The sequence below is a fragment of the Ornithodoros turicata genome, chromosome 2, assembly GCF_037126465.1.
Source record: "Ornithodoros turicata isolate Travis chromosome 2, ASM3712646v1, whole genome shotgun sequence".
Classification (NCBI taxonomy): Eukaryota; Metazoa; Arthropoda; class Arachnida; order Ixodida; family Argasidae; genus Ornithodoros; species Ornithodoros turicata.
Window position 1 is genome coordinate 148,142,004 of NC_088202.1, and position 16,994 is coordinate 148,158,997.

Here is a 16,994-nt window from a genome sequence, read left to right on the forward strand (position 1 = left end):
GTTGCAAATGAAAGATATGCTTCAGCATGGCTGATGAAGTTTATCCCTTTCATTTATCCACGTTCAGAATACGCGTTTCACTTACAGCTAATACTAAAGTGCTTTAAAGAGTATCTTATACACTTCTTAGAGTATTTAGTACTCTACTCAAATTACTTTCCGTTTGGAGTATTTTGTAATCTATTTTAAATACTTTTTACGTAGAGTATTTAGTATCGTATTTTAAATACTTTTGCGCAGTATTTTGTACAAGTCTGGGTTGATCTCACGAGACGGATTCAGAAAGGGTCTCCCTTTCATACTTATGGAGTCGTTGGCCCGTAAAACGTATCAGCCTCCGACTCGGCGGGCTGCGCTCTGATTGGCTGACAGCGATACGGAATCGGAGGACGATTACGATTCTGTAAATGTCTCAGAAGCTCGCTTCCTTACTCTAATCTGCTAATAGACGAGTTCAGAAAATCCCAGTGCTCTCTGCACACGCATTGCATCCTGGGCGCTTGCTGAGTGGGGGACTGAAGAATAATCCTTCACATTTCACTTTCGCTGACCTTGACACGTAGTGGACAATGGACCGGTGAGGGAGAAATCGGAGCAGTTTGGAGGTCACCCGTTTCTTTCGTATTAGTAAACTCCCAGAGTTCAAAGCGACGCTAAGCACTCTGGGATTTTCTGAACTCGTCTATTCCAGTCACACGACGATACGGATAACGTATATATAGTTCTATTCCCGGTTGAGAATTCCATTATCAACGACATGGATCAGTGGATGGAGTACTTACCCACTTGAAGCCTGATGGCTACGAACTGAGATCCGTCCGATTCTTGCCCCCGGCTCTGCTTGCCTGTTGGTTTTATGCGTGTCTTCCCTCTCACCAACTCCCCGTGGCATAGTTTCAGTTTCAGTTTATTTCTCCTTTGCGGAGGGAAGTCGGGATAAAAAGCCGTTAGGTTTGACAGAGATCCCGCTCCGGTTACACAACGCACAGCAGCAGTCACATGCGAACAAACAGAATGTTATACATATACATGTATAACATAGATGTTATACATAGAACAAAGGCACCAAAAACGAGTACACTATTCCATGTCTAGGAAAAAAGAGACAAGTCTATTTTTAGACATTAACAGCAAATTGGAAAACATACTAATGTATTTATTAGTGGAACGTGAAGAAAAACAATGTGCAAGTTTCCGGCGATGCAGAATCAAAAATAACAAGGACGGTTAAGAGCATCAGCCGTTTACTATATACATTAAAAACAAGACTTTCGTGCAGTAGGCTGCACTTCTTCAGGTTTGAGGACCTGTTACAAGTCCTTGCAGGTCCTCAAACCTGAAGAAGTGCAGCCTACTGCACGAAAGTCTTGTTTTTAATGTATATAGTAAACAGCTGATGCTCTTAACCGTCTTTGCTATTTATTAGTGGTTAGGATGATCGGTTTCTGCGCTAAGACTGGGAGGGACAAGACAGAGACTCTTAAAAAAGGGGTGTACTTTAACTCCTTTCCTTGCCACATATATCACTCCCTTTTGGAGAGTACAATTACTCTCAAAAAAGGAGTCCCCTCACTCCCTTTGGGGAGTGGGGTTACGCTCTAACCCCCTACACTCTAAGAAAAAAATGGGTACTTTTGCTCCTTTTGGGGACTAAATGCATTGCCACAAAAAATAGTCCCTTTCGGGAGTAAATGCACGGGAGTAAATGAATGTCACAGAGTGAAGACCGCATTTCACGCGCTTTTGTAAGAGTCCCAGGTACATAATTGGTGCGCATGCATGAAAATACTTTGAAGCAAACCGTCAACGGTGATATATCGAGTGATATAAAATCTTGCGTCATACTAGGGCACAATTTGCGAAGAAAAATGCGCTAACTGTTTCTTACTCTGTGTGGCTGGAAAATTGCTACGTTGCCTGAGTTATACAGCCTTATGTCGTTCAAATTGACCTAGGGCACATATTTACCTAGACTGTTGCATTCAGGAGACCATTCGCGAAGTTTGGTGACAATTTGCAGTCCTGGGGAGTAAATGTCGGGACTAAATGTCGGGTTAAGGGACTAAAATGGGGAGTAATTGCAGACTAGGGGAGTAGAAGCTGCAATTACTCCCCGTTTTACTCCGTTTCTTCTTAGAGTGTACATCCCTTTTTTTAAGAGTGATATAGTGTCTTGCAGTTTCGCTTGCCGGATCGGTGGAAGGACTCCATTGCGCATTCTCGCAAAGCCCCGCCCCTTGACATTGCTCATTGAGTGTTGCCGTTGTGGCTCGCGTGTCTTATTATAGAGTCAGCATAGTTCCAGGGTACAGCTGCGTTTCCCGTGCCTTGCATGTGGACAGCCACTTGAAATGGAGCACCTGAGTGACATAGCGATCATGCCGCCGCTTCAGCCGCTGATAACGTTCACTGGCGTCTCCGTGCATCTTGAATCGTTTATTGTCATCCGTGCTCGAGAATAGGTCCTTAGAAGCAGTTTCCAGTTCGGACCTCTTAGTCTGTAATACTGGAGAGGGGGGAAAAACATACGCGTATGCCGTGCAGCTGCTTGACACTATACGACGAGAAAGAACGAAAGAAAGGAAAACAGGGAACTGCGACGTTATTTTAATATCATCAGTCGAACATTTTGCATCTTTCCATTGATGTGGTATCGTAGGATTGAACTGAACAGCCAAGGCGTTGGTTTACGAAGAGTTTACGGCTATCCTCGGTGGCTCAGACGGTATACTGTGTATAGTTTATTTTTATTTATTTTGCTCGAATCTAGCGAAACATTAGATTATTTCACAAAATCCTTGTTTTTTTGAAGGACACTCAATAAACCTCTACTCGAGAAACGTCATCATGACGTCATAGACAGACCGAAACCGAAACCGATCAGAATGGGAGAGTTGGTTTCCCCGAATGGGCACTTCTGCGCTGCCTTCTATTGAAAGAAAATTAGAACCGAAGGTCGCGTCCCTTTCAGGGACCATCGTAATCCCCTCAAGACCGTGGTTTTTCGGCGCGACCTTGTCGCCCCCTATCTTCGAGTGTAGTTCAACTCTACCAAACCGGTGGCGCTGTCGAACACTATGACGTCATTTGTTTACAAACAGGGAGAGATCTATTGGCTAAGTACCACAAGGAAGGACAACTAAGAAGCCTATCTGCACCGCACTTCGCAACGTGGCGACTGCACTCTTAAAAATGAACTTCACCACATAGCACGCTCCTAGCCAACCATCACCCCGAATGACAACGTTCTCGCCCTAGACTTGTTGAAAACGGGAGGAGGAGCCTATTTTGTGTCCATTATGCACGGCACAAAATGGGCTCCTCCTCCCGTTTTCAACAAATCAGGGGCGAGAACGTTGTCATTCGGGATGGTGGTTGGATAGGAGCGTGCTATGTGGTGAAGTTCATTTTTAAGAGTGTGGGAACGAGGGTATAGTTCTCCGAAAAACAGTGTTTAGGCTTCCTTTTAGTGTTAGGCTTTTATTTTCTTGATTTCCTTTTCTTTTCTTTCCCCTTTCCTTTTCTTTCCTTCTTTTTCTTTTCTTTCCTTCTTTTCCTATTCTTTTCTTTCTCCATTTTCCATCTTTTTTTTTTGGAATAGCAAGCCGAACTCCGTCTGGATGACCTTTCCTTTCTTTTTTTCTTAATAAACATATCCCTCCTTTTCCTTCCTTCGCGCGAAAAGTTATCAAATTCGTGATGAAATATTGTAGTACAACTTTTCCTTCGTTGTTCATTTCTTCGAACGGCTTATCTTTGTTGTTTTTGATACATCTCTACACTCTTAGAAATGAACTTCACCGCATAGCACGCTCCTAGCCAACCATGATCTCGAATGATATCGTTATCGGGCCTGATTTGTTGAAAGCGGGAGGCGTACGCCTTTTTTGTGACAATTATGTCACAAAGTGTCACAAAAAAGGCGTACGCCTCCCGTTTTCAACAAATCAGGCCAGATAACGATATCATTCGAGACGATGGTTGGCTAGTGGCGTGCTGTGCGGTGAAGTTCATTTTTAAGAGTGTATACTGCGACGGTACGCTGTCGGTGCGAGAGAGAAAAGACAAGAGTTCCCCGAGCTCATTCGCATGTATTGCCGTTTGATTTCACTGTGTGAAACGAAACGAATGCCAGTTAATGCGAATATCATTCGCTGGGAATGGCATTCTATTTGCAGTGTGACACGGCTATAAGCTTCGATTTGATAACTTCACTTATCGTAGCGTTTTCGTAGAGTTCCTTCCCAAACAGCACAACACCTTGGCCCAATATTGGACCAATATCGGCAGTACTGGCCCAACAGAACATCAACAGAAAAAGTAGGGCCGGTTGGTAGAACTCCATTTCTTAGCGACGAAAAATAGGGACACTCGGTTAGAACAGAATAGGATGCGACCTCGTCTTTCCTATTCTGTTCTAACCGAGTGTCCCTATTTTTCGTCGCTAAGAAATGGAATACTGGCCCAATATTGGACAAATATCGGCAATACTGGCCCAATATTGGACCAATATCGGCAATACTGGCCCAATATTGGACCAATACCAGCCATACTGGCCCGATATTGGTCCAATCTTGGTCCTATATTGGGTCGACATTGCCAATATTGGTCCAATATGGGCCCAAGATGTTGTGCTGCTTGGGTTCTGATGTATTAAACCTCCCTACAGCTTGCTCGCAAAAGAATAACAACAACAACAACATAGATGAATGGATGATGATGATGATGATGATGTGGGAGGTGCTCGCCCAACATGGACTGGTTCCTCACTGCTATTTCGCACATATCTGCCTAGTCTTCTTTTATATGTTTTTATACCGTTGAACCTGCACTGTTGTAACACCCTGTTCTTCTGTTGCACTCTTGCTGTAACCTTGAATTTGTTTTGAAATAGTCTAAAATTGTATCTTTTACGCTCTCATCTACTTTGTGGCATTGTTCTTGCACTGTGTCATGCTTAGACCATCAACAAATAATGCTGACCGTTTTCATCAATAAATAAATATCCAATAAATATCAAAATAAATAAATATAGGTTTTATTTGTTTACCACAAAAGTACGAAATACAACCAGTTTAGGTCAATGTTACCACTAGTCAAGGAGGTGAACCCGAGACACTCGGGTTCACCTCCTTGATCATGAACCAGCTTGTCAGCGCCCTGTATCTTCTATCGATTACCACTAGTGCAAGGCTTGACAAGAACTAGAAACGAATAAAACCAGCTCACGTTAAAGGAACAGATGCGGTAGTTAATTAGAACGACTAACCCATCAGCACGACTAAACAAGAAATTCAGGCCTCGTTCATGCATCATATTTTGCCAGAACTCTGTTTTTTTTGTTTTTTTTTCGCTATTGGAAATTTTGGGAAAATTTCGGACATTTCTTTTTTTTTTTTTTGATGCCGAGGAAAAACGAAACGAAGGAAGAAACGGTATTTTCCTCAATTCTGCATATTTTTCTCCGAGGCCTCGCATCTAGCAAAACAGCAAAACTAGAAAGCGGTTTCACTCCCCTCCTCTGAAGGTGGGAGGTGGCGGGTTCGAATCGTACCACGGGCTGTGTGCTGTCTGTGGTTTTCCCTGGGGTTTTCCGAAGACTTTCGAGACGAATGTCGGCACAGTTTCCCCTTGAAGTCGGCCCAGGACGCATACTAACCCCTCTGTCCCCTATACTCCTTCCTGCTGTCCTCTCTCCGTCTATCCACGTCTGTACGCCGCTCATAGCCACAGTTGCTTCGCGGCGCTAACACGGAGTAATAAGAAAAAAAAACACCAACGTGATATCGGGCATTTCGAAGGAATCTGGTGCTTGGCTCATCGTTATTTTAAAAGACCTTCCAATCCGTTATATCTCCCTGTACGCGAGGCGCGACAAAGAAACAAACGAAGAGGGAGAGGGCGCATTGCGAGAGGGAGAGGAGTGTCCAACCAGCGTGACCCCACACCACACGGCCACACTGACGCACCAAAAGTGTAAAAGCATGCGTGCAGGAGGAGGAGGAGGAGTGTCGTTGGGAGGAACCCGAGAGGTCTGCCTCCCTGATTAGGCGGCATGTTTCTCGGGAAGGGAAAGGTGGTGGAGATGAGGAGAGGAAAGGGTGAAGTGGAAGACCGAGCGGAATCCGCTCGGGGGGAGGATAGCTGCGTCCATGGGCCGACTTCAGGGGAACTGTGCCGGCATACGCCTATTACACGTCTGAGGGAAACCCAGGAAAAACCCCAGACGGCGCAGCCGGCCCGCGGATTCGAACCGCGGACCTCCCAGTCTCCAAGCGCACGCGTTACCGCTGCGCCACCGGAGCTGGTGGGCATGCGCGCTAAGCCCCAGAAATGTAGCATTTCGTGTCCATGCTTTAGACCATGAGCATCCGGTCAAGGGGGTATCCCGAATTGCCACCGTTAGGAATCCACCGTTTAGAATCCCGTATGTTCAAAATCCCAAATGGCGCTATAGCGTAGCGTTGCGTGCGTACGCAACTGTGGGAACCCCCCAGCGGTTTGGTGAACTGTCAAAAAACACCTAAACTAACCTAACCTCTGAAAACTAACCTAACCTACGCAGAATCTATTAATTTTTTCTGCTCTGATGTGACCGCCATGCTGAGCCTAACGGTCGCCAAAAACCTGGTTTTTATTCACGACAATGACTACTACTGATGTCAGACTCACGCAATACTGCGAGGTTTGTCAGCAATATGTATTATTCGACACTATCATTCCGCCATTCTTCACATTAAAGCTTTAATTTTGAAATCTGGGATTTCAAACAGTGGATTCTTAACGGTGGAATATCGTGGCATCCCCCCGGTCAATCCTGCGCACCGGCCACAGGGCTCCTGCGTGAACTCTGAACATTCATCATCATTCACCATCTTCTCCCCGTCAAGCAATGGGATAGGGTGCCGCCTCATCGGCGAAATATCCCACTTCATCATCATTATTTATTTGTTGGTGTTGTTTAGATGATAAGATCATCTGAGAGTGACCTTTTTCTTTGCAGCGACCAACCCGTGACGGCGTCCGATCGTCTGGAACTGTCACCTGGCGGGACGCTCACCATTAAAAATACGGAACCCTCCGATTCCGGCAACTACAGCTGCAGTGTTCGCAACCGCCTGTCGAGCGACACAACGCGGCTTCACCTAACGGTGCAAGGTATGGAACAACAAGAAATAAATCGTCACTGTGATATGGGGTGCCGCTGAAGAGCGGTACCAGCGCCACCTAGAAACAGAAGGACTGCTTAATACCTCCTCACCCTCCTTCGCAACATGGTCGCATAGTCACAATTCGTCTGCTACCGCCATGGAGGAAGGAAAATAAGGAGGGAGTGTGACGTCATTTTGCACGATTCCGGAAGTTTGGGTGAGGAGAAGCAACTGGGACAAACAATTCTCCTCTCCCAGCTCTCTAACATCTCGCCGGGCGCCACAAAACGCCATCCACGCCGGCAGCTGCCCCAGTTTGTTTGTCCCAGTTGTGGCGAAGTCTCACCGCAGATTGGCTGCCTCCAGTCACCTGATCGATATGACGTCCCCATGATGCGTACTATATGTCGTCACTTCCACTACACTTTTGTGATTCGGAAAGAAACGGTCGTGCTCCCTCCTTAGTTTTCCTTCCTCCAAGGCTACCGCGATCCGCCGTTCTGCGAATTCAAGATCCCGCAAACGATTGCAGCTAACGTCGCAAATTTTAACCTGGAGACTCAAGCATGGTTCACACTAGTGCGTTCTGCTGCGTGCGGATGCGTGCGGGCGCCGGTTACCGTGGCAACAGATACGTGCGCGACCTCCCGCAGCAGAGTTCGCCCGAGCTCTACTTCTTCCAGGTCCCCCAAGGTCGCCATTTTCCCATGTATTTGTTCCTATCCCGATGCGTGCAATGCCGGAGGCCGCCCTTAGATACCCCATTGTTACCAGACGTTGGCTTGCGTGGATTGTAGCGCGCTAAAGATCCAGTTGAAGCACAATCCAAGCCAGGCCAAGTCACCGAAGGAGAAATGGACGACTGCAGCGCCTGCGGCGCCTGGTACGACAGGTACGCTATGTGATGCACGCAGCCGTGCACTAGATGCTTCCGATCGCTCAACACGTTTAAAAACGGGACCAAAAAGTGAAACACGACAGAGAAAGTTGTTATACGCGTTTTATTTGGACATATAAAGACTAGATTCATTCGCAGAAACAACAAAAACATTTTGCCGCTAAACTTAGCATGCTGAAGTGATCCGGAACGGCAACAGTGGGGTATCTAGTGGCGGCCTTGTTCGTTGCACGCTTTTCCGATGTGAGTTTGGGGGACCTGACTTCTTCCGACGCACGCAGCAGCCCGCAAGCGGAGAACGAATCACGAGGCCTCCTTCCGAGCGTGCGCAGTAGGTTTCTTTCTGCGAGACTGTTTTCAACATGGCGGCCACCGGAGTGGAAGGCGCTGGCGGCGCTCATTGGCTTACGGTTTGGTGACGCACGCATTCGGACGCAGATATGTGAACAGCGGAACGGATTGCTTACAACGCACGCACACGCACGCACGCACACGCACGCAGGCGCACGCACGCAGCGGAACGCACTAGTGTGAACCATGCTTAAGAGTTCAACACGCTAAACCAGAAAATGAGTCCTTGAGAAAAATATGGGACCGTATTTCGCTTTATTTTGTTTTCCCCCATTTAGTACGCGGGGGGACGTTCACTACTCGCAGACGACAGTGGCTGCCCATGCGGTTGACGGTATAGCTAGTCTTCATGGCTAGGACCGCTGAAAGCACATTCGTCATTGGCTACGGCCGTTGAATACAGGGTCCTCATTGGCTGACTCTTAGTTGTTACGTCACGTCGACCAGTAAGCAGGTTTTCTAAATTTAGGTGCTGTTGGCAGTACCCTACCACATTACACGCGAAACCTACGTGAGAATGAAGTTAAATGAGCTATGTCCGCCGCTGTACTAAAGCTTACGGAACGCGCGGGCGGTGTATTTTCTCCTCGGCTCGACACCGTGCGGAAGCGGGCAAGTTTACTCGTTCAGAAGGGATTTTAGGGCGAGTGCGCTGGTTGCGACACACCGCGGTAGTTTAGGTATCGCTTGAATGTGCGTGCTTGCAAAGTGGTTTCGATTGGTGTCGCTGCCGGCGCAATCCTTTCCCTCCCCTCCCCCTCTGAACGAGTGAACTCGCCCGCTCCCGCCCGCCACTAGGGTGTCGCGCCGTGGAGAAAATACACCGCATGCGCGTTCCGTAAAGTTTTGTTGAGCACTGTGCAAGCCGTTTTAGAAATAATTCAGCTGTCCTTTGCTGGCTGTGCTACACCGAACAAAAGGAAGATGAAGGAAAGCAAAAACAAAATACGCACCGATGGTCATCGGGATGCGGACTATGATCCTACACGGTCTGGAGCACACAGGCAGACACCAGGAACACCATGGGCATTAGAAGGCCTCGACGGTGTTGCACGAGATTCTGACATACGCCAATAATTGAACCTCTGTATGCAATAAGGGGATAAGTTGAAATATCCCAAACCGAGAAAAGGGGCCTGATCGGATTGTCCGTCCCATTGACACACATGCATTTCCCGTTTCTTACCCTGCTGTAGCGGGCCAATAAGTTGAAATACGGTCCTAAATTTTCTTTCGCAGGTACATACTGGTATGTAGGTGTCATTGCAGCAAAAATAGTCAAAATGGGATAAGTCTACTTATCCCCTTATTGCATACACAGGTTCAATTGCAGCCCAAGTTGAACGTATGCCTGCTATCCGTATTCAACTGAGCACGGAAGAGCCGCCTCTGCGGTATGGAAGGGCTGTGATGTAAAGACAGCTTGCCGCGCATACCGTCAGTTTGGGCATGTCTTCAAATAACAATGATGATGATGATGATTAATAATTCATGGGCTTTACGTCGCGTCACACACAGATGACAAACCGATACATTTTTTAGTGGTGAATGATTATTCATTCAGTGAATGACTTTTTTTTTCAGCCGCTACGGACAGATTTGTGTTGAAAGTCGCGTCTCAGACGTCATCGTCTCTCCATCTCGTCGCCACGGGATCAGCTCTGGAAGATCAGGTTGTCCAAGGTGAGTTTGCTCCGTGATTGCATACACCGCAACAACATCATGATAACAATGTGACGTCAGAAGGCTCAAGAGTCAGGTGAGGCATTGAACGATTGCCCGCTTAGGGCCTTTCCGGTAAATAAATGAAATGAAATGAAATGAACAGAATGTTCAAGCGTGTTCTTAAATTGCACAACTCCCTCACGCAGTTTCCCTATGATTTACTTGCGGGGCAGTGAATGTACCCTCCGTGAATTTTTCGTTATTGGTTGCGGCGGATTATCCAACAAATAACACGCGCCTAAGAAGCATGACGGTAGATGAACTCCAGCTAGACAGAGAGAGAGAGAGGCATATCCCCCCCCCCCTCCTTAGCGGAAGAAGACAACGCGAGGTACTTTTAGAATAGCGTTTTTTCCGCCGCAAACCTAAAACGAGAGAACACTGCCCTTGCAGCGTAATCGAGTCACAGAATAAATTTTATCTGAACAATATCAGTTTTGGTTCCGAATATCTGCAAATGTCAGTAGTCGCGGATATCTACGCAAAATAGCGCGACCCATATATTGCTATTGCCAGTATATGGAAGACGCCATTATGGGACGGCTACGTCAGGCTTGTTTTGGCTATGGTCTGCGTGTTTTACTATCTCACATTTCCCAATCACTATAGTCAGTGACAACATAAGTCATACACTTGACTCCGCCTCCACATAAGAATCGCTCCGCGCGCGCGCGCGCGAATGTAGTGAGGCGCGGCCAAGTGGAGTTGGGGGGAGAGAGAAAGAGAGAGTCGGTACTACATCGCGTAGCGGGGGCGTCGTGCAAAGGCTGGTAGCCAATCGCAGGAGCCTTCCACGGATGAGTGGGCGGTCCCAACTGTAGGACTTAAGTTGTCACTGGCTATAGTATACCTTCGCTTGGCAAAAATATCTGCGAACGCTGCAAAATATTGCTGGTGGGTGGGTGAGTGGTGGTGTGGGGTGATGTACAGGGCGTTACCCTATAAAAGTCTACCCGTGCCGCCATGCCGTACTCGCCAATTACTCAATGCAGGTGGCACATTGTGCGATCTTCATATAAAGCTCATAAGGACATTTAATCTTGGTAAAGTTCGAAGTGATTGAGCGCCGCAGCACGAAGTTATAACTGAAAACGTGAAATTCAGGTAGTCAAAACAATCAAGATGGCGGCGTTGAGAAGCGCAGTTGACATGCTGCTCCCCAGACGGCGACGTGTCGCATATCCTGCCAGCCGGATGGAACTGCAGTTTTCATTTCGCTTTCGTGTAAATGTCGTATTTTGCTCAGAAGTAAGCAACGTGAAGAACGAAAATGCCGACGTACTCAGCAGACGACACCCAAAAGGGATGTCGTCTGCTTACTGAAAGGCAGTGAAATAACATAACGCGGGGACGTCTCTGCCTGGATGGACGGATGGATGGATTGCCAGAGCGACACGTCGCCGTCTGGGGAACTGTGTCACAACTGCGATTCACAACACCGCCATCTTGGCTGTTTTGACTATGGGAACCTCACGTTTTGCGCTATAACTTTGCGTTACGGTGCTCAATCACTTCGATATTTACCATGATGGAATGTGCTTATGAGTTTTATACGTAGGCAACACATCGTACCACCTGCATTGAGTGATTGGCGAGCACGGCATGCCGGCGCGGGTAGACTTTTATAGGGTAACACCCTGTATAAGGGGGAAGGTGTGGTCAGCCTGGAGTGGGGGTTCGGTACACCCAGGGGAGAGGGGAGTGTGGAAGGAGGGGAGAGATGATGGTGGCACAGGAAAGGGAGCGGTGTGCTAACCCTCTTGCTCTGGGATTTGGGGAGTCCAAGCGAATAACCCAGTAGTCTTCACTGGGAAGCTCCCTGTACCACGTTGACCATACCACGATTACTTGGGGAAGTTACCGCGTCTGCGATTGCTGAATCCACGGTCGAACTACTACTTCGCAGCGTCCTACGTCGTGTGTAGCTGGATAAGTTTCGCGACATGAACGGGGAGACCTGGCGCTTTCGTTTTGCATGGCGTCTATTTGCGTTACACTGGTCGATGTGATTTGGTTTATACTGCTAAGTGCTGACCAGCCTGTTACAGCTTTAACTTTTAGTGATAATTGTTTGGTACGAGTTACGTTTAGTGCACGCACTCGTCCACCACAGCGTTTCATAAACTGGGAATCGTGGAAATTTAACGTTCGTTTATTCGCTGGCATGAAGTGTTTAAAGTAGCACAGAAGTCATTTTTAACACCCAGTTTTCTTCCTATAAAACTGTTAAGTAGGCCAGTAAGATGCACCATGCGAAGCAATTTACACCACAGAGTCATAATTATCGCAGGAATTGAATTTAAAATACGCCGCAAAAAGCGACAGTGCGCAACGGTGGTGAAGAGCAGTACCAGCCTGTGACCTGCCTGGAACATCGCGCTGACGCTATAAGGAGAACGCTCGCTGATTGGCCTAGATAAATATTGTCTGCTACTCCGCTGTCGTCTGCTACGCGGCTGTTCGGGGTTCTGATGCTCATTTCCTTTCTCCTTGCTCGGTAATGCTTCGGCCGCTCCTTCTATTCCCAATTCTCCGGGAGAACTGGCAAAACAGGTTTACGGCGGCACAGGGACAAGGCGCTGACCCCCACTGACCGGCGAACCAGAACGAGTCCCTTATACCGTCATCGGTGACGTGGCATCATACCTCCTCATCCTCGTTATAGCTGGAGTGGCAAGTTAAGGGTGAACGCGCGGAGCTATGAGTATACGGAGTTTTTTTCTGGGAAACAAATTGCACACATCAAAACCTTTCGCGCTATTCGGTATAATGACACACATACTTTCATCAGATGTCTTAATCTGAATTTTTTTTTTGATGGCCCTCTGTACTCCTTTAATGAGTACGTGCAGGGCCTCCTTGAGGACCTGTTAGCTTGTGCTTCCGTGTTGGCACTAACCTGGGATGACTTTTCGATAACTTTCGATGAATTTTCCAGGATGATGTTTCGATAGGCTGTACGTACATGGGAAAAGGAACGAGCGATGCATGCCAGAACACAATGAAGGTTAAGACCCTGTCTTAAGCTCCGCTGTTTGTGTTCTGCCGCTGTTTGTGTTCTGTTCGTTTCTTTTCCCATGTACAATGCACCCACAAGCCGAAAGAGCTGCACTTCATGTCTGTACGTCTTCTGTGTTCGCGTTTTACCTGCGGCAGAAGTACACGCCAACTTTACTTCTCTTGGCAGTTTTCGACGAGGCATAGTACATCACTGGAAGTTTGCCGTCTTCGTTCCGGAGGTTGTACACTGTCCTTATTCCGAAGTTCCATGACGTTGAAAAACTTGCACGCACGACTGGGTATTGGCCTACAACGCTTTGTAACGTTGATTATAAATAGGGAGTGACTTTTTCGGGTTAAACCCGATTCCGCCCTGTTATCCCCCCTCCTCCCCGAACTGACCTCCGACCAATTTCGGGTTAAACCCGATGTCTCCCCGAATTCTAGTCACTACGACATCCTCAAGTGACGTTTTCACTGAAGACGAACAAAGGTCGCCACGTGCAACACGTGTAAGAATGGGTCACTTTCGTTCCCAGCAATACACCCATGTGTGTCAACACTGTCTATGCCTTCGGGGATTACCGCTGGAAGGTCACGATCCCGCAGAAAAACAAAAACAAATAAGAGAGATTAGGAAAGGATCTAATAGACCAGAGGAAAAACAAAAAACACCCGATATCACCCGAAGGCACAATTATCTTCATGGTGACGAATAGCAGCAGGAAGACAAGGACAGGGCAGAAGTAGACAGGACAACTTCATGAACCTATACCAACTATACCCCGGATTGTTCCTATTGCGCAATATATTTCCAGTATCAAGGGGCCTCTTTCTGTCACTGCAGGTGTCCTGTCTACTTCTACCCTGTCCTTGTCTTCTTGCTGCTACTCGTCATCATGAACCTATACCAAGTACCTCTGATTGTTCCTATTGGGCACAATTATCGCCCGATTTCTCAACGAACGGCAGATATAATAATAATAATAATAATAACTTTATTTTTGTTAAGGTACCCAAAAACAACCACTAGGGTCTACTAATTGGTGCACCACACAAGGTTATACACGTGAACAAAGACAGTAAAATATACAAAAAGCCAACAAGGTTAACGGTGAAACAAACGAAGTTAAATAGAAACAATGGCACTAATACTAGTAAGAAAATCACGAGAAGGAGCGAAAATGTCGATGTCATGGTGTTGTAAGGCGGAGTTAAACATTAGTTGTAAACGATGGATTGGATGAAGCTTTGCAAAAGAGTGAGGATAGAAAAGAAGATGAGACCTCAGAGAACGTGAGGGCACTCGAAAGTTGATGCACGATAGTAGTTCGGGGCAGGCGATGACAGAATGTATGAGCTTATACAAGAAGTGACAGTCACGAATCGTTCTGCGATGAGATAGTGTGGGGATGGAGAGTTTATTCAGTATATGATCGTAGTTATAGTAAGTGCTGCAGCCAAGACGACGAAGATGAAACAGAAATGGCGCACGATTTTTACCCCCCTCCCCCCGAATCTGAGAAAGGTATTTAACTCGAAAAAGTTACTCCCTAATTATAAAAGTCTTCCAGAAGGTCTTGGCAGTCCCGTCTTCAGTTGGTCATATGTAGTGGTGAGCTGCGGGTGAGGGCATACACCCCTTTCGCGACGTCGTTTGTTAGCAAACAGTGAAAGTGTCAACGGTAAACCCACATTACCTGCACCCACTAAACTAACCTTTATTTTAGCAAACCCCAACTTACTCCTCAATTTTGGCATTTTCCAAAGTGTTCACACTGAGAAAAATACTGCGATAAAAGTAAAGTAAAAATATGGCGGTCGTCGAAAAAGCCAGACAGCGCGCGGGATTTGAATCGCGCACCTGTTGATCACCGGTCGTGTGTGCCATACCAATTAGGTCTTTAAGATAACGATAACCCAAGCACCCGATTCCTTTGAAATGGCTGAGATCACGTTGCTGATCTTCTTTGATTCCGTGTTCGCGTCGCGACATCCTGGGGAACCGTGCCGACATTCTTCTGGAAGATATTCTGGAAAACTTCAGACAGCACAGCCGGTGGCAAGATTCGAACCCACCACCTTCCTGTCTTCAGCACGACTTTGGCTACTATACAGGGTGTTTCAGTTAAATCCCCGGGCTAAATAATTCGCGAACCGGTGCACCAATCGAATAACTTTCTTTTTTACAAGTATCTGTCCAATACCGCCTACAAGATGCGCACCGCGTGAATGAGCGGGAGGCGCTCATTATTTAAATAAAAATGCAAATGAGTTTCGTAAAAAAGCGTAACTTCTAAAGCAGGGCGCTGTCGGTATTAAAATGGGTACTACCCCTTTTGGGACCTTCAGTGGACACCTTTCAGAGAAAAATCTGCCACCGAAGCGGGTCATTTGTTGCAGTAATTAATTGGTTTCGGTTTACGTATTTTTGTCGCGGCTGGTCGCGGCGAAGCGCAAAAGGACGTAATTCATTGGTGTAAGGACGTAATTCATTGATGGATAAGGGAGTGAAAGAGCGTCTTTTTGCGCTTCGCCGCGACCAGCCGCGACAAAAATACGTAAACCGAAACCAATTAATTACTGCAACAAATGACCCGCTTCGGTGGCAGATTTTTCTCTGAAAGGTGTCCACTGAAGGTCCCAAAATGGGTAGTACCCATTTTAATACCGACAGCGCCCTGCTTTAGAAGTTACGCTTTTTTACGAAACTCATTTGCATTTTTATTTAAATAATGAGCGCCTCCCGCTCATTCACGCGGTGCGCATCTTGTAGGCGGTATTGGACAGATACTTGTAAAAAAGAAAGTTATTCGATTGGTGCACCGGTTCGCGAATTATTTAGCCCGGGGATTTAACTGAAACACCCTGTATACCAACGAGCGGACGCTTTCCACCGCTCTTCCATGCCGCTGATACGTATATTTCGAGCACATCCAGTATATAACGCCATGCTGGACATCGTGGGTTCGTGGTACTGGCAGGAGTATACAGATTTCACGTACGTACGATTAGTCCGATAAGGTGTGTAATGTCTTTCGACGATAAAGCTTCTCATCGAATAAGCAACTGGAGAACTTGCTTCGGCTCACTTCATCTGAGGTACTTGGGCTTGCTCACCTGTTGGTGAGACAACTCACTTCTCGGTTATTCTAGCTCAAAGAATCAACCGTTCTTACGTACCTACAAACAATCAGTGATGGCCAGTAGTTAACTACATGTAGTTAAACTACTAGTTAAACTACCTGATTGTAGTTAAAAAGTAGTTATAAACTACTTGCAGAAATGTAGTGTGCAACTACTAGTTAAACTACTATTTCGAGTAGTTAACTACAGTAGTTAGGTTACTGCAGGCGCCAACTACGTCCGATTTTGCCGCAAGCTTTACGGCACGATTGTGCTTCCGACTTTTTCCTCGAGCTACTTGTTTGATGAGAACAGAGGTGCAGAGCAATTGTGCCGTGCATGTGTACTAAATCTTCATTTTTATCGCAGATTGTGATTCATATTTAGGTGTCCAAGAACACTATAGAATGGGATTGGTGTGAATCGACAACGTTACGTAGTTATAGATGTAGTTAAAATACATTGCAGTAGTTAAAGAAGTAGTTTTAACTACCTCCCGTGAAAAGTAGTTGAACTACTAGTTAAACTACTCCATCGCGAAGTAGTTAGTAGTTATAGTTAAACTACTGTAGAAGTAGTTAGTGGCCATCACTGCAAACAATGTCCCCATCCCCTCTTTTTTTTTTTCTGTATCACATCACCTTCGCCAACAACGTCTGTTACAGAGTCAGTTGCCATCGATCCTCGTTTATTCCAGTCATACCATATTCCCCCTCTGGACAGACGAAGTCTGAATCAGTGCA

General features: G+C 46.6%; 1 protein-coding gene across 1 annotated transcript in view; it reads left to right on the plus strand.

Moving 5' to 3' along the window:
* Positions 1–16,994, plus strand: part of LOC135386350 (cell adhesion molecule Dscam1-like) — a 357,610-nt gene that overhangs the window by 122,745 nt on the left and 217,871 nt on the right. The window contains exons 26-27 of the mRNA XM_064616211.1: positions 7,004–7,158; positions 9,985–10,083. Coding sequence (XP_064472281.1) covers positions 7,004–7,158; positions 9,985–10,083 — 254 coding nt within the window. The remainder of the gene's footprint in view (positions 1–7,003; positions 7,159–9,984; positions 10,084–16,994) is intronic.